The sequence below is a fragment of the Larus michahellis genome, chromosome 1 (genome assembly GCF_964199755.1).
Source record: "Larus michahellis chromosome 1, bLarMic1.1, whole genome shotgun sequence".
Lineage (NCBI taxonomy): Eukaryota > Metazoa > Chordata > Aves > Charadriiformes > Laridae > Larus > Larus michahellis.
This window is the reverse complement of record NC_133896.1, coordinates 23,307,592-23,333,664: the sequence shown is the minus strand read 5'-3', so window position 1 is coordinate 23,333,664 and position 26,073 is coordinate 23,307,592. Positions and strand designations below refer to the sequence as shown.

The following is a 26,073-nucleotide window of genomic DNA, read 5'->3' as shown; positions in this document are numbered from 1 at the left end:
TGAGCAAATCTCAAGTGTCTTGTATTAGCATAGCGTATTAAAAATAGCAGTCCGTGAAAACTGCAAACTGTTGTTTCTCATATAGGATACTTCTGTACTGGTGAGGGAGTGGGGGAGATTAGAACGAGTAGGGAAAGTCATAAAGTAATAAAACAAGAACTGAAGATCCTACTGATAAGGTCCAGAACACATTGGAATTCACCACATTGTAAAGGAAGAATGACAGTGGGCATCCCTTTAGTAGGCCATAGTTTGGTTTAGTTTTTATTTACACTATCCTTTTTTATCGCTTAGACACAAAAGAAAAAAAATCCCAGAAAGCCAATTGTAATGTTAAGTTTGATAAGTTCTAATAAGATTTTTCAGTCTTAAAACAACTGCCATGAAGCTATAACAGACTGTGGAGAGCTGACTACGCTTTTGAGGATATAGTCATGTATGTCACAGCGCAGTACATAACATAATGTGAATAAAGTCACATATCATGTTACGTAAGCTTACAGAATGATGAATAGTTATATTTTTGGTTTGTTTTCTCTTCATAGAAAAAAAGAAAAACAACACACTGTCTACTTAACAGCTTCCTAGATCTTGGTAGAACTGCCCAGGAAAGTAGACCATATATCATGTACATACACTATTTATTAATTATTCTTAAAACTGAATTTGGCCTAAGGAAGGAAGGAAAACTGATTCTTGGGTAGCATTAAGCTTTATGGTTACTTTTTCTGATAGGTATTACCATTTAGCCAAAACTGATGAAAATGTTGAAAACGAACAGTTTCAGTTTCAGTTGTTCATTCTTTCTTTTTAATATCAGAAGACATAATTGCAAAGACATCAGATGAAATACTCCTGTTTCATTTTACAGCTTTGTAAAAATAAAATTATAATGAAATCTAAACAAAACATGCTTCAGCTGAACTGTTATGCAGAAGTTTGCACAAAAAATGTAATGCAATTTCCCTCTGTCTTAATTCACGGTGAAATTATCAGTTGTGAAAAGTTCTAAAAACAGAGAAATCCCAAGTTTCATTTAGGGCTAATCTAACACTTGGAAGACTTTAGTTCCCTGTTATATGGGCTTTCTACGTGACCGAGTCAGTGGCTTCACGTACAGTTGGATGATAACAAGAATTCAACATATCACATTTTGAAAGTTACTAATCTTTACCCTCAAACTACCAGCACTATTAGTTCATTAACAGATCGTATGATCCTACATAATAGGGAAATGTATGAGCTTGAAGAATAAATGCATTCCAAATGTATGAGCTTGAAGAATAAATGCATTCCAGAGGGCCATATAGTTAAACAAGATACAAGTTAAGTTCAGATCTCTCTGCATTCTGTTATTATTAGTACTTATATAGAAAGTAACAGTAATTACCACCAAAATAGATATATCATCAGCCTTGTATATAGAATATTGAAGTTCATAATAGAGTTTTTAGAAGAAAGACTTCAGGAAGTTGGGATCAATAGGCAGAAACTGGGGGGTGGGGAAAGGGAGAGGTGCCCTAAGGATCAAAAACAATGAATAGAAAGAAACAGTCAAAAATCAGCACTGGAAAAGGCTACCAAACGTGTGCTCCAGAACTGCTACTAGGGCTCGTGTGCTCCAGAACTGCTACTAGGGCTTGGTTTGTATAACACAATGCACTTCAATAAAAGGGAACGGGAAAGTATTGAGCAGAAAGATTGGAAAATTTGAAAACGGTATAAAATTATTTGAAATAAACAAGAGCAGAGAGAGGAGACAGAGTATTCACAAAGCTAGATAAACAAGTATATCATAGAAAAATATTGACTATTGACAAATGCAAGGGAGTGCACACTGCCAGGAATACCTGGAATTGTTCACACACATCACTGAGTTCTAAATCAGCTGTAGCCATTTGTTAATAAACCTTGAGTGTCAGAACAGATAGCTTTTGGAAATAATTTGCTTGATACCCAGCAGCCAACAGAAAAAGCTCACTATTTGTCAGGATGTATAAAGAATGGAGCTGAGAATAAAAATGAGATTACAATGACACTACATAAATCAATAGTAAGGCTTTACTTGGAGTGTTCAGTCATGGCTACACAGCTTAACAGAGATATAAATGAAATAAGGGATCCAGAATCCGACAACAAAAACTATTAAACTGCAACTACTTCATATCTTCTAACCCAGAGTTAAAATAAGTAAGGTGGCACACTACAAAGGAGGTTTAACTGGGTTCTCCTGCATGCCATTCATAGCATCAAAACAAGAGGACATTCAGTGGGTGAGGTTAAAATGATAACAACAAGAAATCATAATGTTTCTAAATTTTCATGCTTTGGGAAATCTAAGCATCAACCACTAAATACCTGGGGTTACAGAGCACTGTTTGGGTAGGTAATTCTGCCAGTGACTGTTAAGTAAGATTTTGGTATCTTCCTCTTCCATGTAATTGAGGCCACCACTGGAGACAAGATATTGACCATCAGTGTCTCACTCAGCCTGACAGTTCCAGTGCTTCATTGCTTAAACAGCAGCCACAGACCATGACAGAGCTGACACCAAGAGTGTATTGCTAATGTTCAATCATTAAGTATTTCTCACCTGTGATTTTTATGAGGTACAGTCTCTGGGTAGAAAGTAAAGCTGCAAAAACGCTAAACATTTAAAACCACTAGAAACCCTTTGAAGATAGAAAGACATACAGACAGAAAAGTGCAATTTCCTGAGCAAACTCAAGAGCTAGGAACTTCTCTTTAACAGGTGTAGCTTCTTAACGTGAATGAGACTACGGACTCTAGACCAGTGAAGCACAACCAAGATTACTATTCAAATACCGTGAACCCTTTAAGGTATTAACAAAAAAGGACATGTAAATACAGCCCAAGCCCATGTCACCATGCTCCTTCCTGTCACATTTGCCCAGACAGTGCCCTTAAGTACAGGCTCTCCTTAGAAAAATCTGTGCATGCTGGGAAAGCAAAAACATTAAATGTTATTTTGGCAAAGTTCATTCACACAGATTCTGATCAAGAATATGTCATGGTCCACATATTTGATCCCTGATTCGTTGGACTCACAACAGCCATTCACACCACTGCAATACAAAAGGTGCCATGCTGAATCTTGTGTTAAATAAATCTTTCTGAAAAAGCTAGAATAGCAGAAGTTTTTTAAAAAATAAAGGACAAAGGAGCTTTAGACAGTTCTTGATAAAGGAGAAAAAAAAATCTCACTCATTGCAAAATCTGTGAAACTTCTGGGACTTACTATTGACAGATTTTTTTTTTTTTTTTTTAAACAAGTTAAGCACAACTATCATGGAAAATAATCTGTCAAAGTATTTCCTATAGTTGCCTGTCTTGCACCATAGCAAAATCATAATGCAAAATCCAAACATGGGCATCTTTATTCAGACTGCAAATCATACTGTGTGTCCTTGATGCTTTCCCTTCTAGTATCACCTTTACAAATACTTTCACTTACAACAAGAATATCCACTGGGATTAACTCTGTTAAAATCCACTTCCTGTTAATGGGATTGTGTGAAATTTGGTCGTAAACAACTAGAATGGCTACATTTTGATTCCGACATTTCCTAAGTTTGCTTTCACAGGAGTTTTTTCATTATGTGTGAATTATTTGCTCTGAGACTCCTTGTAGCAAAAGAGAGTCCCAGAATCTAAGAGAAGATACAGGCTGTACAGTAATACATCCTAATACATTGATCAGCAGCACTTGAGAAATTTCATTTCTGTCATTGCAAAGATCTAACAGTACATTAATACCTATATATTTATCCTACCTTTTATTTCAGAAATTTTAATAACAGTTTATATGCTATAAAAGCACCCTTATAATCATAAAGGTCTGATCTCAAGTATAGTATACACTACAGTTTAAGCAGTAATTTCTAAATTTTGCAAATATTTTGTTCTTCCATTTAGAAAGATTTCTCTTTTTCATTTATTGATTTAAACCTCAAATAAATATACCAGTATCCCTTAGTAATTTTTAAATGCTTATTCACATCTAATACTAAAAAGTACACCTTACATCTTGTTTGAAATGCTTTCCCTTAAATTACTGACTTTCAAACACTGAAACTTGTAATCCCCAACCACTGCTGCAGAGCTCCGCATTTGAAAAACCACTTCAAGAAAACTCATATTCATTATGAACACCACACACAATATTCAACAAAAGTATGCCCTTAATTTAGTAAGATATCTTTCTTAAAATTAGCATCAACACTTTTATAATTTTGTTTGGTTTTTTTACATTTAAAAATCTTGAACTAGATATCGTGACAAAATTAAAAGGTTTTAGTAACAAGCCATTGCATGAAAAGCAATGCTGAAATAAAATTTTATTTCCTAGACATTTTTAATATTCTTTGAATTCGTGCTCACAACCAGTGTAAATATCTGGTGTTCACATGAAGTAAAAGAAAAAAAAAGTCATATAGTCAAATTACTTCTACAGTACTGATAGCAGTAAGTTATATATACGAATATACACATAAACGTACAGAGGCCCTCCATATTATAACGAGCTTTTAACATTTATTTTTCAGAGTTTTCTAAATATTCTAGGCATCACAGTGGAAAAATATTGGTCCTTGCTCTGAGGAGCTTATTTATCTCAGCTCTCCAAGAGCAAAGGAAAATCAAATCAGATTCAGACTCAGAAGAGTCACAAGAGTTTCAATATCACAGCTATTTGGTAACTGCTCCATATAAAAATAGCTAATGAACTCAGTCTTGACCACAGTTAACACCCCAGCTGGCAGGAAACAATAAATATCAGTGGGCAAAACCAGGAAGCGTGAGGTCTTCCCACCCCGAGCCTTGTTGGCAGCCTCAGAGACAACCTTCCTGTGCATTCAATCCTTTGCTAAACCTCATGAGATTCAGGGAAGTAGTCACTGACTTCTCACCGTTTCAAGCACATACAGAAGTCCCTGTTTCTTGCCCAGGACTTCTTTCCAGAATCAATTTGCAAATTATCTCCTGTGGAATAAAAATTATTTGTACAAGTAGGGGAACAAGAGGAAGTGTTTAGCATACAAGCATATCTCTTGTAGCATAGGAATGGTATCTATCTCTAGCTCCAGACTTAAGCCTCCTTGGCCAACTCTCATAACTACTTAGTTCACTCCAGAAGTATTAAAGTATAATGGTGGTTTCAAATATGTGACAACATCGCTTAGACAATTCATGAAAAAACTATATTGTCTCTAAATTACTTAGGCTTCTTTGTAACTGTTTCTGGCATATTTTTTTTCATATTACCTTAAAAGCACCCCTATGAGAGATATTATTGCTTGAATTGGCCACAAGAATAAGAAACCTGAACAGAATACAAATCTTTCAAGTTTATCAGCAAATCTGTGCCATGCTAGTTACGGAAGCAAGGTTGGCTGTATAACTTTTGTCTATACAGTCCACCGTATGGTACATACTCTTTGGGGCAGGTACAAAACCCAGTTCTACAGAAGTTTTCTGCCTTTTTTTTTTTCCCCACCCTCTTCCACTGTAGCTAGTGAGATTTCTAGGGGAGGTTTAAAAAGTGTCTCAACTAATTGACTGAAGAAGAAACCCCTTAAGAGCTATTAGATATAAAGAAGTCCCTCTTCCAACAATCACTGGAGGGTCAGAGAGCATACCAGGAAAGTACCACTGTATCCTTACTGCTCTGAGATACCTCCCTAAAACTACAGAGAAAAAAAACCCGTAGAATTAAAGCTGAAGAATATCAAATTGATTAGCACCACTGAGAGAAATTAAAACGGTCCCTCATCATAAATCCCTAAAAATTACACTGTTCTTTATCAGGTACTAATTGGTACAAATATTAAAAACTGCAGGAATAATATCCAAGCTTTTGCAATATTAATACACCTATCGTCTGATTTTGTAATTTTTCAAACATTACTTTGAAGCTCCTGTAGCCAATTATACAGTGTTATTATTAATTACAGCTTGCAGCTTGAAATACATTGTTATCAATACAGTTCAGCTGCATAAATATAAAAGTAAAACTTAAAATTGAATTAAACAATTTCCGCTTTGTGAAGGTATGTTAGAATATTATTAGTTGTGAAAATCAATTCGTTAAGCTTGAAACCAGTCTTTAAAGCAGAAATATCTTTGGGAAAAAGGTTACATTTCATGTATATTTCCTCAGTCTTCATTTGCAAGGTTTTTTAATCTTCTATTAAATAACATCTTGGGGACATAGAAAAAAAAAAGTCTATTCATCAGCTTACTTAATGAGATAAAAAAGCTTTAGCTTTATATCAAAGGAATACAAAGATTACTACAGGAAATGTGAATTAATCTTAACAGCAATCTATCTTATTTATTTCTAAATTATCCATAAATAATCTAAGTGGAGACGAAAGTTTACACACTCTTAAGTTAAGTTGTTTCTTTTCCTGCTCAATCCTCCTCCCCACTTCCCACTAAACTGTCACTTTATCCATCGAAAGCTTTAGACGTCCAAAAGATATTAAAGATAAGAAGTAATCCCATAATTTGGAGAAAAGCAGAGATACAATGCACAACTGTAGACACACAAAAAAACTGCTAAGAGACAACGATGACCTAAGAACAATGTCAAAGAAATGTCACAGACGATTCTCTAAGTAAACAAAACAGAGCTAGCTATGTTGAAGGCTGCCACAATTTAAATAAAGCTACTGTAGCATTCATTCAGTATATGTATTCATTACATTTAGGTATATAGTCATCAATGTGACTCTAATGGTAAAATATTATGAAGGATCATAAAGTAACTGTGGTCCCTTCTCCGAAAAGTGCTATTAACTGCAGTATACCAGGATAAAGTGAGTAGGTAAAACTACAAAACCCTGTTCCTAAAAACAAGCAATCCATGGTACACACTGATATTAAGTACACGGTTCTCTTCTGGGGTAAAGTTTCTATGAAGTTATGTCATTTTGGTTCAGTCAAAGATCTGGTTCTAAATCCTCTTTGCTGTCTTCTTTACACCTCTGGCAAGACATGCAAGACTGACTGACAAGGAAAAAAGGGGGCAAGCAATGCTGGAGTTCCTCACCTATTCCTAATGATCAGCTACAGTTCCCTGTCTTTATCATTTTTACCTCCTCTGCTGATAGTTTCATAAGTGTTTCACTGTCAGTACCCATCAGTGCTTGTGTCAATTTTTCGTTGACCACTGGTGGGGATAAAATCTGTCACGTAGCATTTCATACACTATTTGTGGATTTCTTCTATTTCCCAGCACAAGCATTGCGCTAACTGACCAAGTATTCTGACCCTGAAGAGATTCTTCTGAACGAAATCGTTTTGTATTCTGTAAAAAAGTGAAAAGGATCCCATGATTTTCTCTCTGATGGTAAATTCATTTGGTATCTAATAGCAGGGGGAATGAACCATTAAAAGAAGTCTGATTAGAGACTTTCCAACATTTATTTTGTCAAACATCATTAACAGCAAAGTAAATAGAAAAGCAATATTCAGCATGACAGTTTAATGTGGACTTGCTAAAATGTGCTTCCTTTTTTTCCTCTTTTTAGTTTCTGTTGGGAGTCAAGTTTCTCTCAGTTTAATGCTTAAACTCTTAAGCATTATCATTTTGCATGAATCCATTCCTTTGGTCAATGTACCAAAATGATTTGATGAAAATTATTAGAGTGGTATCATTGATTAACTTTGTAATGGGAGTAGAAAATTCTATAAATTTAATCATTATCTTCAAAAAATAAAGCATGGAAGAACGTATTGTAATAAGCACCATTCCCTATTCTCCTTACAATCATTGTCATGTAAAATATTTAACTTCCAGCTATGCTTTGTCCCAGGCAGGATCTTTGTCATTAAAATGAGAGCAGATTCTGATACGTAATATATTCTGTGACATGTCAGGGTGGCACCACTTTGACCTTTTCAGTATTCCACATTTCATTTGGGAGCCTGTTCCTTCCTTTCTGCTTCCGTTACTGATCAAGAAATAGAAGTTTCACAGAGGGCCAGTCAAACTGGAAATTAGAGGCAAAGAGTCAAGCTCACAATAAATAACTACCTGAAATTATAAGTACATTAAATTCATCTTTATTTTAAAAATATTTAAAACCCTACCCCTTCTTATTTCTTAACTGACTGGAGAAAACTTTAAAAAAGAAAAAAAAGAAAAAAAATTTAAAAAAAAACCACTAAACCCACAAAACGAAACCAAAACAAAACAAAACAAAAATTTTCCTATTTATATTTTCAAAACTGCTATCTATCTCAGGTGTACTCTCAGGCACTGAACTTTTTTCAGAAATGAATATATCAATCACATCCTTCCCTCAAATTATTGCTTTCCATTATTCCTATCTTCACATTTATTTTGCTTCCAGTTGTTGATTACTTATCTCAAACAGGAGGTAAAGTACTCAGAAAGCAGTTGGGCTGCCCTGTGCATTTGTATGCCAGCAGCACAGGGGGAGCGATGTCCTGATTAGGTTCTCTTAACACACAGTTTATTAACATAGAGCTGGTAAGCTTTACTGTTTGGTGTGCATTCTTACACTATGTGAAGGTTTTTATAAACCTGTCTAGACTCTACCGTTTCAGACCTCATAATTAGATGCTATTCAAGCTTTCCATTTCGAAAACATTTCCAGCCCTATGGTTCAGGTGAAAAGTCTGAGGACAGTGGATAATAGAATCAGGCTGGAAGGGACATTAAGAAATCACCCGATCCACTTCCCAAGCCCCAAGGAAGAACTAAGTACAGTTATACAATCACTGGGCAGGTGTTTGTCTAATGCATTCTCCCAGATCCTCAGCAATAGAGGCTCCAAAATGTCCTCAGGCAAGCTGGTCTAATGCTTTAATGCCTTAACTATTAAAAGGGCCTTTCTCCAAATCTAAATGGAATCATACTAAAGATTCCTCCTGTTCACATACACTGTATCTGGATGAACAAGTGATCCTCCACATTTCTCTAAAAGCCATTTTCTATTTGAAAATGTTATTTTCTATCACCTTCCATTCTTAGTCAACTCTTTCTCAGGCTAACGAACCACCTTGCTCATTCACAGTCCACCTTTTCAAGATTTGTGATTGTCTTTCTTCTCGCTCGCAGAGTCTCTCACCCTTTGTGAAGGGAGGGTAAAAACCTGTAGCGAGTCAAAATGTGGTTTCACAATTGACAGGCAAATTGGAGGTTTACTCAAATTATTTTACAGACGGTACACCCACCCGCATGTTCCAGTAAAACATGAGGAATATAGGCAGGTTATATTTTACTATCGTGCTTAGATCGTTTTTGAGATAGTATTTTCTGATCAGTCTTTCTCTATTCCTCACTGTACAATCCTTCTTACTGAGGAACAATGCCTTGCACTTGTCTCTTAAATTGCATATTATTTTTTCAGACCATATCTTCAGTTTTGGACTCTAAGAGTCTCTTCCAATACACTCTTAGTCCTTCCCAGCTAGAAGTCACCTCCAGGTTTTACAAGCATATCCTTCATTCCAAATGCATCCAGAGTAAACACAAAAATATTGGCTAGTACCTGATCCAGCATAAACACCTGCCAAATACCACGTGACACATTCTGCCTTTTAAACAGAAACCATTGCTAATTACACTCTGAGCAAAGTTCTCTGAATAGGTCTGCATCCACCCTATGACATTTTCACCTAAATCTCAGTTCACAAATTTTCTCAGGAAAATACTGTATGCAACAGTTGAGATAACACTACTAAATTCAAGAGCCATGACATCAAGTGCTTCTTCTGCAGCTATAAAACTGTTATCCTGTCAAAGAAAATTATTAGATGGGTTTGGTACTATTTGTTCTTCACAATTCTGCACTGGCTACTTATCATGTCCCTGTGGTTACATATGATTTACCTGATTATTTATTTCAACATTTTTCTAGGAATTATCTTGCCTCTCCTCTGCTTTCCTTCTTCAGAAATATTTGAGTCCCTGGTACCCATAATAGTTGGTAAATTGCTATGGGGACAGAGTTTACCAAAATCAAGTGCTCTAGTAAAGAACATAAGTCATAAGAGAGAAAAAAAAAAACAAAAAAAACAACAAGAAAACCCCAAGCCTCACAAATCACCACTTTTCATGCTTCTTGGTATTACACAGATCTTATAATGTTTAGGACACCCATTCATGATTTTAGTTGCTTTGGATTCACAATCCTATTAGTAATATTTATTTATTTAACCCTTTATCAAATAATAATGTTCTTTTTTTATTATAGGATCAATGAAGATCCAACCAACACAAACTCAAGTCATTGTGATTATAATGAAATCACAGTTGTTGTTCTTGCACCCATTTGAAGAACTCTTATATTTCTGGAAATGGGAAACAGTAAAAAAGTCTTGAGCACTTTATTTGTCTACTTTCAGGACTCAGCAGAACTAGCTGGGCTGCAGATGGTTTCAAGAAAAAGTGATTTTCAGCCAATGAACTACTCAGTGAATGTCTGGGGCAGCCAATCTATTCACTGCTGCATTTGACACAATAGATAAACCGCCTCTTTTAGATATGAACTGTGGAAGAATTATCCATGCCTTTGCAAACTCCAGATCAAACCATTGTATTGTAGTCAGCCTTGGCTCTCCCATGAAGACATCTAGGATATGACAGCATAGATTAGAAACTAGAAACAGAATATTTATTAGTTAACTGATCAAGCACACTATACATACCGGTTCCCTAATGGCATGAATTGCTGCGGTTTTGTCTCACTGCCAAATTGTTGTGAATAATCAGTAATCTTTATGGTTCAAGTATAAGTACCTGAGACACACACACCTTCCTGTATGACTGAGATGGTTTCTGTATTTACATGCAGTTATTGAAATGGATAGTATTGTCATATTTTCTCACCCAAGCTGACTTGAAAGAACCAGGGTTCATATGTACATGCCCTGAAAGTCAAATCCAGTAGATTAATCCAGACTTTCTGAGAAAGGACAGGAAGGCTGTTTGCAATTTTTTTATTTTTTTTAAAGGGTATTATTTTGTGTCATTTAACACTGTACTTAGTGAAAGAACAATTCCACCCCCTTTCAAACCACCTGCTACTCATCATCTTATTCCTTGGTGTCCAAAACCTACTGCTCCTGAGAAAGAGACATTTTTTCAGTCCAGAAATAACTATGGAAGAGTGAAAATAAAAAAAAAAAAAAAAAAAAAAGATCAAAGGGACTTAAATATACTTCCTATAATAATGCCTGTATTTATATAGCCCATTTCATCCTGAAGGAAAAACAAGGGTGTATCTTTGTACTTCACAGATTTTTTTGTTGTTTTTCAAATTCATCAAAATTAAAACCCCTAGATTTATCAGTGCTGGACATGGACAATAGATCTCATAGGATTATGATTTTCCTAAACTAAATCAATCACAACTGCTCTAATCTGGCTGTAATTTAGTTGGTGGTTGCTTTTTGCCCCTGACTCATCAAGGAGCTCCCCCTTTCCAAAAGGCGCAAGAGACAGACGTTTTTTGCGTCTCTCAAGAGCTCTTCTTAAATTGCTGCCAGAACTGTCACCTTGGCAGATGCGTGAGCAGCAAAATCCTCCATGAGCCCCTCCACTTGAGGCCAGGTAACATGCCTGAAGGTGTTCTGATCACTCTGCATAGACCTGGGGAGAGCTCGGCAATGCTCTGTAACCCTGCAGCTACAAATACAAAACCTCATAAACACGCACTCACCAATTTCTCTGGAGATCTGGGTGAATGCCTCCACACCGCTCTCTCCATAGTTGCCCTCAGAAGCCAGCGTCGACACGTAGTTCCACCCAAGGGCCGTCACGATGTCAACCATGGCCTGTGCTTGGTAGGAGTCCGGTGGGACCACTCGAGAGAAGAAGTCATACCTGGTGTTATCGCTCAGTTCTGGAGCTGTAGATGCATAGCTGATTTGAGGTATCTGCAAAATAGAATGACAAGTCATTCAAGCCAATCTAACACCATTTCACACTATATACGTATACGTTTGAAAGGCTTAAAATAGATTATGCATGAGCATTGTGCAGAACTGAATATCTTGTTTTAATTAAATCAAATGATCAGAAAGCATCTCAGATTTTGTAAAATGTCAGTCAAGTCTGATTGCATAACACTCTCACCAAGAAATAATGCATTCTGCTTTTTGCCAGATATCATGATTCTTGACATGTAAGTGTAACAACTTCTTTTTTGATCCTGGCTCTGATAGGAACAGAAGAAGATAAAAAAATAAAAGAAAAAAAAAAAAGGAGGAATTCTTACTATTACTATAGAAGATTAAAAGGTCGGTTTTGACTGTGATTCTTAAAAACACTGCACTTAAATTTTATGAGTCAAATTTAGATTATTTCCATTCCATTGTTTTGTTTATTTATGTACATGCAACTGTGCTTTCCCATTTCATTCCTATTTTTTAAGCTTTCATTGGCATAGCTTTTTCATTTTCCAGTTTTAATATGGTGTTGTGCATGATTTAAGAATATGGAGATTATGCATTTAATACCAAAAGCTATCCGATGAAAAACACCAAAAAAAAATGTAGTTATCCATATACAATATACATATAGAGAAGGAGAAAGATTACAAGGATGGTAACCTTTGTAGAAATCACCACAACATTCTTTGCAGAAACAAAAAAACAACAAAAATCCCATTAAATAACTGAAATACATTTTTTAAATAAATTACTATTTCCATAGAAAAAAAGATGGGGTGATTTTTCTATTAACTCTTATCTTAAATAAATTGTTTGGCAATGTCCAGAAGAAGCTGTCTGTAAGCAATATTCAATTATTCTGAATAGTATTATGGTGCAAGAAAAAATAATTAACATTCATGATCACTTAAAAGGGGAAAGATTCTTTCATTTAAAGTGGTAAAACTGATGAAATAGTCACTAGCTTAAAATGAAATATACTCCAAATATTGCATTGCTTTTGTAATCTATATTAATAACAGGTGCTTAATTCACATCTTACAAAACATAAAGCAGTCTTCAAGAGAGCCATCTGAACAGAGTTCCTAAATTGATTCTGTTGAGAACCGAATTTAGTAGTCCCAGATAACAGGTGATCTGGGAAATGCTCACTGTCATATTAGATGCTGTAGGAGAAGGTTTCAGTGCAACCCTTAGGTCCTGTACAGCGCCTCCTCATCAGCACAAACTAAAAAATGGATTTGAGGCAAATAACAGGGATTCAAAGAGTCTGGTCATTAACCACACCTGCAAAGACAGCGTAGACTCTTACAGCGTGAAAAAACAGTTTATAGCCTAAGGGATGGCAAAATCATTTCTCAGTCAGAAGCAAACAAAATAAAGTCTTATGTATCTTGGCTCTATTTTTCTTTAAGAAATTTTATACTCATGGAAACGCCTCAGAATAAATAATCTGAAATGTTGTAATAATAGCAACCAGAGAGAAAAGGAAAAAAGGAAAGGGAGGATCACAGAAAAAATAAGCTAAAGGTTATATCTCATGGAAATCAGTATTCCTAGCACAGCAATGATCCACCAAGTAAAAATAAAGGATAAATTGCCCTTACAAAACCTGCCTTGTATAAATTCCCTTTCTTTTAGAAAATGTTTGAATCATCTTTATCTCTTTACAGACAAGAGATTTTGGCCTGTAATAACACAATTATGCGCATTTAGAGCACTTATCATCCCCATTCTAAATTCGCTCTATTACTCCAAACCAGTCGTCTTTTTCCAGATGGAAGAAAAATAAAGGCAACCTCTGTGATTTTACTCATTTTGCTCCTCGGTGTGCCATTTCACGAATACTATGGTATCGGTGCTTTGCTGAAAGCCATTTTATCAATAATGTTCATGAAATCAACACTAGTAAGAGATCTTTTAGACGGATATTTTGTCATTGAAAATCTTGATGTCTAGTCCACAGAGTTATATCCATTAACTTTCTCCATTCCTGTTTCTCTTCAGCCATGAGAGGAATAACAAATCCTAGATATGTGTTTGCAGGAGAGCTGTTGGTACAACACAGCAATGAAATGTTTCAGATCAATAAAGATATTTTATGTACTGTGAATATCACTTATTTGGGGCTTTGGAAAATGAAGAGAATCGACATTACTTTCCTACTTCTTCAGGTCTTTCTGGTTCAGCTTCTTCTCTAGCGTTATTTCTAATAATAGTGGAAGAAAATAGAAGGTAAATACAGTCCAAACCCAGTATCCTGAAATCATTTGGCATACTTATTAGGCTTAAATCACCACTGTTTTATAACTTCTGCCTACTTTTCCCTAGCATGAAAGAACAATATGACATTTAAAGGTAGGGAGAAAGACACTCTCTAAATAGCAAGCCATCTCCAAGTTTTGAGAAAAAATCATGCATGGAATATGTAGTTATTTTCCTTATTTCTTTTTGTATACATCCCTCATGGTTATAGACAACACTTCATGTTCAAGAATTTTCTCCCCAAAACTGCAGACCTTCCAGCCAGAAATACCTCATGGATTTTATGCAAAAGGAAAGAGGAACTTCCTTCCTTGCCTGCTTTTAAATGTACATTTGTATTCAGGGGGGTACTGAAAAATAGCCTTAAAATTTGAGGATTGGGGTATGTTCCAACAGTTACACAGTTACTGAAAAGACTCAGAACAATACTCAAAGAAATTGTTTGGCATGAGGACAAATTGTTAGGATTTAGTGGTTCAATAATCCATGAATGAAAAATATATACATTAAAATGTAACAACTCTAGTTATGGACTGTAGGTTTAATAAACCATTTTACATGTCCCCAAGTACATTTTACAAGATAGAGCATAATGCTGCCTAAGCAAGGGAACTGTTATGCTCTATCAATTCAGTAATATGTGTTTTTAAAATTCCCTAAATACAGACTGTATTTATACTTTAAGTTCCACTGGCCCCATGAGACATAAATTCGCATTTTGAAAGAGACCTGTAAAGGGGTTTTATATTTCTCACTCTAGATTTCTCAATCTAAATTTTCAAAATTAAATACAATATGTGGAACATTTACATTGTACTTAAGTGTACTATATAGCACTGTTAATAGCGTAGTTCCCTTTCTTCAAGGGGAAAAAAGCAAAAAAACCCAATGAATTATATAACTACATTTGAATCAGTTGTCAGACAACAGCTGTCACATTCATGTTTGAATGTTCATTGATATATTTTTTTCTGTTCTTTCTTACCCTGTCGTTCAGCCACTGCCTCCCGTTAACCTATAATCTGCTGATAAACTCTCAGCTTCTAGTGGGAGCTACCAGCTATCCCTCAGTCCTATAATCTAAGTCAGTGGTGGCTTCATCTCATTCTATTATCCACCGGCATCAGGAAATGATTCCGCATACTTAAAAAAAATAAAACCATTTAAAAAAAAAACAAAAGAGACAAGAAAAAGGATTCCTGAGAACTAAGTAGACAGGCTAAGCCTTGAAAATACATTCAAGTCAAAACAAGCAGTCAAAAATAGTCTGTTTTTTCTGGATCTTCTTGTATACATCTCCAAGCTGATTTAAAACTGTGTCTAAAGATCTCCCCTTCCCAGAGGATTACAGAAGATGGAATAGTTAATTTTAGAACTAACTGTCCACAAAGCGTGACTGTGGCAGCACTTCAAACAGCAAACAACATCTGCACGAGATGCCCACCAAGCATTACTGCAGAACGGACTTCTGCTCCCTGATGGAGAATGTGTGCACAACTTCACAAGTGCCAAAAGTGGCTAATGTAACTTTTAATTTATTTCAGCTAAGTGCTAAACCACTGTCAGTCCCCTGTACACTGAAAAGAAAAGTGACGTAGCACTCCTGAATCCAGAACTATTCACAGGGAAGCATTACCCTGGATCTGTTTGGTGGGTCCAGTGCTGGGATCCAAACCCAAAAACATAGAGATGCTGTACTGAGGACGGTAGAAGAAACTACATGACCTAGGTTTGCCCTTCCAGTAAAGCATCTTCACCACAGCAGGCAGCTCTTAGCATGCCTTCTCTTCAATGACATGCTGTCCGGGTTTTGGACAGAAGTTCACTGGAACGTTTTTTATTGAGCTTTCTAATCCATTTGCATGCTACATTTGTCAATGTAAAGTATCAGCTGGCCATCTCAAATACCGTCTTCCTTTATACAGCCTTTCAGCTGAAAGCAAGCATGATTTGGGAGCAGAGTAGCAGACAGTGAAATGAGCCAAGCTCATAAGAAAAAAGACCTGAGAAAGGAATCACCAGTAATTTTGAACATTACTGATTACGAGTTGCAGCAGTAACTGTGCTGTACACTCACCCAGCGTAATGGGCTTAAATCACTCGCATCTTCAATTTCACTACCCACTCAGTCCTTTCACTAGCTTTAACATATCAACTAGCATTTTATTTCCCTTTTCCATTTTCTCATCACTGAGCAGTCATTTTTTTGAGGAATATTAGCAATAGTACATTAAAAATAGTAATAATTGTAGCTAACAAATTGAAGTCAATAAACTTTCGGTTAGTGATGGCTCAATATCAACTGGCATTTTACCACCAACTAATAAAGCCTGCATAGGAGTAAAAGTGCTTGAAATAAAATTTGACTGTGGAAACACGTTTTCAACTTGGTGATTTTTTTGAATTTTAAATGTCTATCATTAATCATTAATGGCCCTGTCTTTTCAAGATTTTTATTCCCTCTCCTGTACAACAAGAAGGAGTTCTTTGTGAGTACAAAAAACTCACAGCAGTGAAATGAATCCTCAGGGCCTAGATATTGGACAGTTGCTGGATGAGAGCTGAGGTCACTCTATTTTAGCTATTAGTCACATTTGTAAATTGCCATCAGCCAGAGCATCATCTTAACCTGCTTTCACTTCTGAAAAATGTGTCAGCCTGCAGTACAGCAATGCTAAACTTATTCAGGGTAGATATTCAAGATTCAAAAGAGTTTGATGAGGCCTAATAACATCTCACACTATACCAAACGAGATTTAAAATCTTCTTTTTTGTTACTAACTGTAGGAGGAGATGAAACACACCCTGAAACTTGCCATTTCTCTCCACCGACCATAAAGGGAGCCTGGGAGATTAATTCAACTATTATACACACTGTGTAGAACAATACTGTAAACAGCTACATGTCTTCCACTGAATCTCACAATCCCGCTCATTTTGGCTACACATGACTATTAAGACATCTGTGCACAGCTAATGATCAACTTCCTTCTGCTGTGTCTTCATCTTCCCATCTATGACAAAAACGGAATAGGTCACCCATGCCATCATTAGAAACTTCATTTCATTCATTTTCAAAATAAACCAACATTAAATCATCCTGGGAAGATACAACACATTAAGACTCTGTAACACCACTGGAGATGTGAGATGCCCCATTCAAAGCTCAGAGCAGCTGAGCAGGGTGACAACTTGCCAAACTCCACTGGCTACAAAAACCACCTCTGCTAGAGCTGATGTGGAAAAGTTTCAGCATATGAAGTTTTCCATTTCAGCCTCTTTCCATGGATTTTACCAAGAGGACAAGGGATCTGTGACAATATATTTCCCAGTAGATGTATATAGATATTCATTTATATGTATAAACATGTGTAAATCTAAACTATATATATTTAGGCTTATACACTTGATGCTCTCTCTCTGTATGTTAAGGACACTCAACCACAGTGCTGGTCGCGTGGCCAGCAATAAATCTTGTTCAAGAATTACCACAGATTTCACCCCCCCAAAAAGCGCGTTTCTATCAGCTAGAGCAAAAGCAAAAGAAAAGAAACAAACAGGTATGCTTTTTCACCTAGATGAATGCAATTTAAAATGTATTTAGTTCAAAAAAGTCTGGTAGAATTTAAAAGCTTTGGAAAGGGAAAGAACAAAAGTATAATCTGAAAGCTGCCATTAGTCGATTTCACTTGGAAGGCAGGAATATTTTTAAATCCATTTGAATTTTTCCAAGTCATTCTATTTGCAGTAAATATCATAGCAGTTCCTGTCAAGGGTGCTTGCAATTCATACACTTAATGACGACGAGCTAATGATAAGGTAGTTTCACATCTTTTGAAAGTTCCCTACATATTTGTATATGTGTTGTGCAAAGACATAGTCTTTGTGATAAAATGCAACATAGCTATTGCTATTTTTTCCCCAAACACGGGGACAGAAGTGATCCATCACACCTAAATGTTTCTGAGCTGGGATGGGTAAATTACTTTCCTCTTTCTTTTCACTTCCTATTACTCTTTCACTGGCTTTACTTTACTTCTGTTGTCATCAGTTCAGAAGACATATTCCTGAGCAGAACATATCTTCAATGAGCTGCACTGATCGTTTCATGAAAAAAAGACATAGCTGAGAATCAATGCAGCATGGTTTGTTACCAACAAAATTATTTCTTCAATAGGTTGGTCTGGTATGTGAAAAATTACAGAGGCAGATGCAGTCGCTAGCCCAGTGAAAACACGGGGATAAAATCAAACATGGAAATCCTATTTTATTGCTCATTTTCTCTTCTTTTCCCAGCTACAATCACAGTAATTATCACACTTATTCTGAGGTTATCTCTGGTGGTCAAATGAGCTAGCAAGTACAGTATTCTGAATAAACTGAATTACACAGAATCACAGAATGGTTCGGGTTGGAAGGGACTTTAAAGATCATCTAGTTCCAACCCCCCTGCCAGGGGCAGGGACACCTCCCACTAGACCAGGCTGCTCAAAGCCCCATCCAGCCTGGCCTTGAACACTTCCAGGGATGGGGCATCCACAGCTTCTCTGGGCAACCTGTTCCAGTGTCTCACCACCCTTACCATAAAGAATTTCTTCCTGATATCCAATCTGAATCTCCCCTCTTTCCGTTTGAGGCCGTTACCCCGTGTCCTATCATTACACTCCCCGATAAAGAGTCCCTCCCCATCCTTCCTGTAAGCCCCCTTTAGGTACTGGAAGGCTGCTATAAGGTCTCCTCGAAGACTTCTCTTCTCCAGGATGAACAACCCCAACTCTCTCAGCCTGTCCTCATAGCATAGGTGCTCCAGCCCTCTGATCATCTTCGTGGCCCTCCACTGGACCCGTTCCAACAGGTCCATGTCCTTCTTGTGTTGCGGACTCCAGAGCTGGATGCAGTACTCCAGGTGGGGTCTCACCAGAGAAAGTAGTTTCTTATCGTTAATACATGTAATTGTATAGTATCAGATTATGGGATGAAAAAAAAATATTAAAGCTCCATTGCATTGCATTCTATCCCCAACAGCCAGAAAATACCTCTCATAAAGTGTAACCAGATGTGCTACAGCAAGTGTATTTCAGTTTGTCACCTGCTGTGTTGCCCTGGTAGAACAGGATGCGACAAAGGAGGAATGCGTACAATGTAAAAAGTGTTTGAATTTTAGAATTAGTCTCCTTCCAGTGGGTTGAAGTAGGTCAGGGACTCATTAGAAGTCATTACTTTTAATTACACACACGGGATACCATAGAAAAAAATAGTAATAATAATGTGATATCACAATCTCAAATCCCATAATAGATGCAGCATCTACAAAACAAATGCACCTCTCTGGAAAGTATGGGTCTCTGTGCTGTGTGGTGCACTTTAGGGCAAAAACATTAAAAGGATATTTATGCATTACGAACATTTTTACAGCTGAAGCACATCTTGTCACACTGTGCATTGCTGTGTAACTCCAGGAGGATGAGAATCCATCTAAGGACAGCTTGAACTGTCATCAATGTTCTGTGCAAGCGAGTCTATTGATAAATGTTTAACAATGACATTTTCTCAGTAAGGGAGCTCTGTTCTGATATTTCCACATCATTTCAAATCCTGGGGTTTGCCTCTCTGAAAACCAACTATGTTAAGCAGTTGCACATTAAATTATCCACCATCTGTAGGCAGCCTCTTTCTAAATATTTTAAACCCAGCTGAGGTCCAGGCACTGAATGATAAACTGCAGAAGCAGCAGATCAAATGAGTAATATTCATACTGAGATCAAATCACAAGAAGCGAGGGGGGGGGGGACCTTGAGCTTGGGAATGGCTGTTAGCTCTTCCTTCACAGTTTCTTATGTTCTCCAATCATCAGATCAAACGGGAAGCCAAGGATGGTCAGATAGCTTTAGGGACTTCTTAAACTATTAAAATTCCTTTTTGACTTGTTGGGAAACCCACACTTCATTATGTATATCAATATGTTAGACTTGTGTCAATCTCTGCTGAGCACAGTGTGAACTCTGATATTTCAAAGCTTTTTTAGCCCTACTTTCCTCATTAGAGCTTGTCATGTCAGTGTCTGGAACTGTAATCTCTTTTGATGAGTTCGAGAAAAATATACAAAGATGTGCATTACTTTTGGTCTGAAATAACAAAGTCAACTTTCTGTTACTACTCAGCAGTAATAAATTTACATAGTAGCTCATAAAGTATTCCTCAGTCCAAATCAGGTTTCCTTTACATTCATTTACTAATCAGTATATGGTAGCACAGCAGGCGACTTCAGAGACTTACCCTTGGTGACCCGCAATTGTCCACAGGAATTTTTCTGATTACAGAGACCATCTCTATGGAAGAAGAAGGTGCTCTCAGCAGGATGCAAGATGGGTGCTCTGCTTAATGGACAATTCTCATCTTTGCATTCACTTTTTCATGATGCAAGGTCACTTCAGCTTACACCACAGGCTGAGAAGTATTACTATCCTTTTGCTACCCATGCTGCTGGCTTAACATCATGAGGTAGAAGTAACTGAAAAATATCATGGGGAGGGAAACCAAATTTTGTATTGTTCACAGCTTTCTCCACAGTTGTGGACAATGTGAAGATACAAAAGGAGGAGGAGGCAAAAGGAAGACCAGAGAAGTTGTGGACCCACTGTTGAATGAGACAGGAGCCATGGTGACGGAGGATGCGGAGAAGGCGGGGTTACTGAATGCCACCTTTGCTTCAGTTTTTACTGCTCGGCCCAGCCCTCAGGATTCCCAGACTTTGGAGAAAGTAACAGGGAAAGAGGAAGACTTCACCTTGGTTGAGGAGGATCAAGAGAGGGATCAATTAGGTCACTTAAATATTCACATGTCCATGGGCCCCAATGGGATGCCCCCGAGAGTGCTGAGGGAGCTGGCAGAAGTCATTGCTGGGCCACTCTCCATCACCTTTGAAAGGTCCTGGAGAACAGGTGAGGTGCCTGGGGACTGGAGGAAAGCCAACGTCACTCCAATCTTCAAAAAGGGCAAGAAGGAGGAGCCGGGGAACTACATGCTGGTCAGCCTCACCTCCATCCCTGGAAAGATGATGGAACAGTTCGTTCTGGGCGTCATCTCAAGGCATGTGGAGGAAAAGAAAGCTATCAGAAGTACTCAACATGGATTCACCAAGGGGAAATCATGTCTGACTAATCTGATAGCCTTCTATGATGGCATGACTGGATGGATACATGAGGGGAGGGCGGTGGATGTTGTCTACCTTGACTTTAGCACGGCCTTCGACATGGTCTCCCACAGGATCCTCATAGGGAAGCTTAGGATGTGTGGGTTAGGTGAATGGACAGTAAGGTGGATAGATAACTGGTTAAAAGACAGAGCTCAGAGGGTCATGATTAGGGACACAGAGTCTAGTTGGAGGTGAGTGACGAGTGGCGTTCCCCAGGGGTCAGTGCTGGGTCCAGTCCTCTTCAGTATATTCATCAATGACCTGGATGAGGGGATAGAGTGCACCCTCAGCAAGTTTGCCGATGACACCAAGCTGGGTGGGGTGGCTGACACACTGGAAGGCTGTGCCACCATACAGGGAGACCTGGACAGGCTGGAGATCTGGGTAAAGAGGAACCTTATGAAATTCAATAAGGGCAAGTGTAGGGTGCTGCACCTGGGGAGGAATAACCCCATGCACCAGGACAGGTTGGGGAGCAGCTCGGTGGAAAGAGACCTGGGAGTCCTGGTGGACAACAGGATGACCATGAGCCAGCAATGTGCCCTTGTGGCCAAGAAGGCCAATGGCATCCTGGGGTGCATCAAGAAGAGTGTGGCCAGCAGGTCAAGGGAGGTCATCCTCCCCCTCTACTCTGCCCTGGTGATGCTGCATCTGGAGTACTGTGTCCAGTTCTGTGCTCCCCGGTTCAAGAAGGACAGGGAACTGCTGGAGAGGGTGCAGCAAAGGGCTACTAAGATGATTAGGGGACTGGAACAACTCTCCTATGAAGAAAGGCTGAGGGATTTGGGTCTCTTCAGTCTGGAAAAAAGACAACCGAGGAGGGACCTTATCAACAGTTATAAATACTTAAAGGGTGGGTGTCGGGAGGATGAGGCCAGGATGTTTTCAGTGGTGCCCGGCAACAGGACAAGAGGTAACGGGCACAAACTTGAGCATAGGAAGTTCCACCTAAACATGAGGAGGAACTTCTTTACTTTGAGAGTGGCAGAGCACTGGAACAGGCTGCCCAGAGAGGTGGTGGAGTCTCCAACTCTGGAGACATTCAAAACCCACCTGGATGAGTTCCTGTGTAACCTGCTCTAAGTGACCCTGCTCTGGCAGGGGGTTGGACTACATGATCTCCAGAGGTCCCTTCCAACCCTATGATTCTGTGATACGTAAGTGGGGCCCAGCTGGCCAGACACATACGCCCAGTGTTTGAGCGGATGCTTTCACATATTGTAGGGTATGCTGCCTACACTTTGGCTATGGCCCCAGAAAGCCCAGCCTTCCTGTAGTCTGTCTGCCTTACGCTGATGACCTGGCTACCTCATATCAGAGTGCATTAAGGGAAACCCTATGATTCACCATTGCTAAGGATTCCTTCTGCAGCATAGGTGGTTCATATAGGATTAAAAGCATCATTTTAAATCCACATATTACAGACTTGGAAGACGAGAAATGACAGATGTCCCCTTTTTTTGTGTGTTCATTTCTTGAAACAATAAACTTAAAACAATTAAACAATTTTACCTTGAGTTTTCAACCTTAGAAGTTACAAGGAGAAAACACTAGCCAGTCCCAAGCCATTTCCAAAAAGTTGAATGTCTCCTGTATTACCACAGTAAGATACTAAGTCCAGTTGCTGCTGGTACAAGAGTTGAAGGAAAAAGCAAAACTTTTCCAATCAAAAGATTGGAAGTTATTTATGAATTAAGCTCTGAGGCCGATAGGAGTGATATCCAAACCTTCCTTTCTATTCAAAATGAACTTTAAAAATAGTAGAGTAGCTGTGGAAAAAAGGCATCCTCCTCCACATGGTTCCTGAACACCATATGGCAATGTCTCTTCTTCTCCATCATTACCAGATTTCCATTCTGATTTCTGACTTAAACACTGTGGTTTATCACTACATCAATCCATGGATTAACTTATCAAAAGCATCATGGCAAGGAGAGAGATGAAAATCCAGGCAACCCAAGTGAGACCACACAGCATATATACCAAGTAGGACTATGTTCTCACTGGTCTGAAGACTGTCTCCAACAGCTCCTACAGAATTTTGGAAATTTGTGAAAACCTAAGTATTTAAAATCTATGAACTGGACAGGTGCATTGGAAATGAAGAATATCCCAGATATTCTTCCACACCTGCTTTCCCTACCTCTTCTCACTCCCTCATCCCTTCTCAACCACAACTTGACTGAAGTAAGAAGGAAGAGTGGACACCGATTAGTTTCTAAACAGCTGATTTAAGATTCTCAGTTCCAGCCCTGCTTCTCCCCTTTGGCAGCCTATGGTACAGAGATACTGAGTATTTCCGCTTGGCCCAACAGAAAGGGCAAAGGGTAACTCCTCTTCTGTGAAATAAGCCTGTGCAGGGTCACCACTCACTCTCCTCTACTAAGTAAGGCTTCCTTCCCCATAATAGGCATTTTTGCTCTCTGACTGCATCGGGAACACATCCACAAAGTCAGCAAAAGCAATATTTGATGTAAGAAAAAAAGCCTATATTGGATGAGCATTTTACATCATTTCTGCAAATTCTCCTATTCCCTATTTTTATGCATTGCAATTTAAGTATAAATCAGTTTACTCTTATCACCACCATACAGCCTTGTTTGAGTGCTAGCCTTAGCCTTCCTGGCTAGTGCAATGCAGATTTCCTCCCTAGCTGTGACTCTCCAATATCTCTAAGTCCAAATACAGATGATATATATGTCTTTTTGAAGGTTCTTAAAGTCCTCCTCAGTTAGCTTGATCCTGTAAGTCTGGCCCCACCATGAACACCCTACTTCAGCGGCTCAGCAGGATGCTGAAAGAAGAGGGTGTGAGGAGCTTTCAGTAAGCTCAAAAAGCTCCACCACTAATTTTTTTTTTCCACATTTCAGCAATCCCAGTCACACCCCACATTTCTGGCAGGTTGTCAATAGTCCGAGGCAGAGCTTGTTGACAACCACTTTCCGCTGCCCCGAGAAGCGGCTCCCCTGCCTGCCTCCACACCTGCAGTTATCAGCGCACCTTTGCCACCCAGCACAGCCAGGCAGTGCTTCAGCAGGCAACCGAGGGAACCTTGGCCCTGGGGCTCCATACAAACCTTTGCTTTCACCTAAAAGGGGGTGAAAATGCTGATGCCAGCCCACAACATATTTCACAGAATTCAGTGTCTTTGTTGGGGCAGAACAAGAAACCAATTGGTCCTGTTCCAGCCAAATATTGGGAACCTTTATACACTTCAACTGTTGAAGATCTTTCCTTTGACTGACGCATAACACCTGTTTTTATAAGTCCAGCTTTAATGTGGATCTTTTTAAGAGAACCCCATGTTTACCAGACTGCAGCTACTGAATGCAGCGCACTGGTGTACTGATCAGTAGTCTTTGGAAATCTCCTTTTGTATACTGTGCACAAATGATTTGTATTAGGAACGAGTGTACCGCTTCTGAATACTACAGCAGCTTTTGATGAGTGAACATCTTTTATTTTGAAATTGTCCTCCCTCAGTCTGTTGCTGCATATGTTAAAAGACCCCATCAAAAGCAAAATTACACTAAACTAGATTTAAAAGTGTCAAGTGCATTGAATAAACATTGGAGACATCAAAAGCCTGAGTGGATGCTCCTGATGACAAGTGGTGTGGGAATGCCAGCCTGTGCTGAGCCTGATACAATTCCATTTCTATCTACTTATTGAAATTGCTTCACAAATGTATTTCTGCATATCAGTGTCACCTATCCACTTCCAGGCACTGGGAGGGTTGGTTTAAAATTGCTAACTGAAGGAAATCAACATATTTTTCCATGGAATATCAATGTCATCTACATCTCTCAAAAAAAAAACCAAAAAAAAAACCACACACACACAACCAAACACCAACCCAACCCACACAACTTTGAAGCATTTGGTTTTGATGTCTTATGTCTTTAGTCTGTCTTCTCTTTCACAGCTTGTAGGTCTTACTTTTTAATCATAAAGGCAACAAAGCACTGAGGTTTATTGGAACAGAATTTGCAGGCTCTGTCTGGCACATGGGCTGCCTGTGTAACATATGGTGAAGTTAAACACCTTAGAATGGGATTCACATGATACTTCCTGAGCTAGCCAGTAGGAAATACCAAGCAAGAGATGTGTCCAAGATTTTTTATTTCTGGAGTAGGTGGAACCAAGACGGCAGTTAATTGCCCAAAGTCATCTTCCACACATAAGACCGGTTCACACTTCTCTTCTAAAAACAAGCCTGGAGAAGAGGAAAATGTTGCCATCTCTATTTTTTAAAGAAAAGCTAGTTGCCACAGATCCCACTTTAACTCAATTGCATCTTCAATCTTAGTTGAGAGCTCTTCTTTTGTGTAGGGCTAATGACCTCCCTCAAGTCCCCTTCCTCTAGAAACCAATTCAGAAAGGGTTAGAGCAAAAGCCAAAGCATGAAACATGGCTCTCGTATCACCTTCAGCATATGTATAACCTGAATCATATCTCCCAAGGGATTACTCTAACACTGGCCAAACTCAGACGAGGAGGACCCTCTCGCCCTCCAATGGCAGCAGGACCCTGCGTGGATGAGTTGCATAAAGCTGGAGAACAAACAAGTGCAGCAGACATAATTGCACAGCTCTGCAATGTATCTGGGCTGGGGCAAGTCCCAGGATCTGGTCTTCACTTCTTGAGGTACACTTGACACTGAATAA

General features: G+C 38.5%; 1 protein-coding gene across 3 annotated transcripts in view; it reads right to left on the bottom strand.

The window, feature by feature from the left end:
* Window positions 1-26,073, bottom strand: part of GRM8 (glutamate metabotropic receptor 8) — a 357,470-nt gene that overhangs the window by 275,783 nt on the left and 55,614 nt on the right. For all 3 annotated transcript variants that reach the window (XM_074593173.1, XM_074593253.1, XM_074593342.1), the window contains exon 3: window positions 11,715-11,931. In XM_074593173.1, the coding sequence (XP_074449274.1) occupies window positions 11,715-11,931 (217 nt within the window). The remainder of the gene's footprint in view (window positions 1-11,714; window positions 11,932-26,073) is intronic.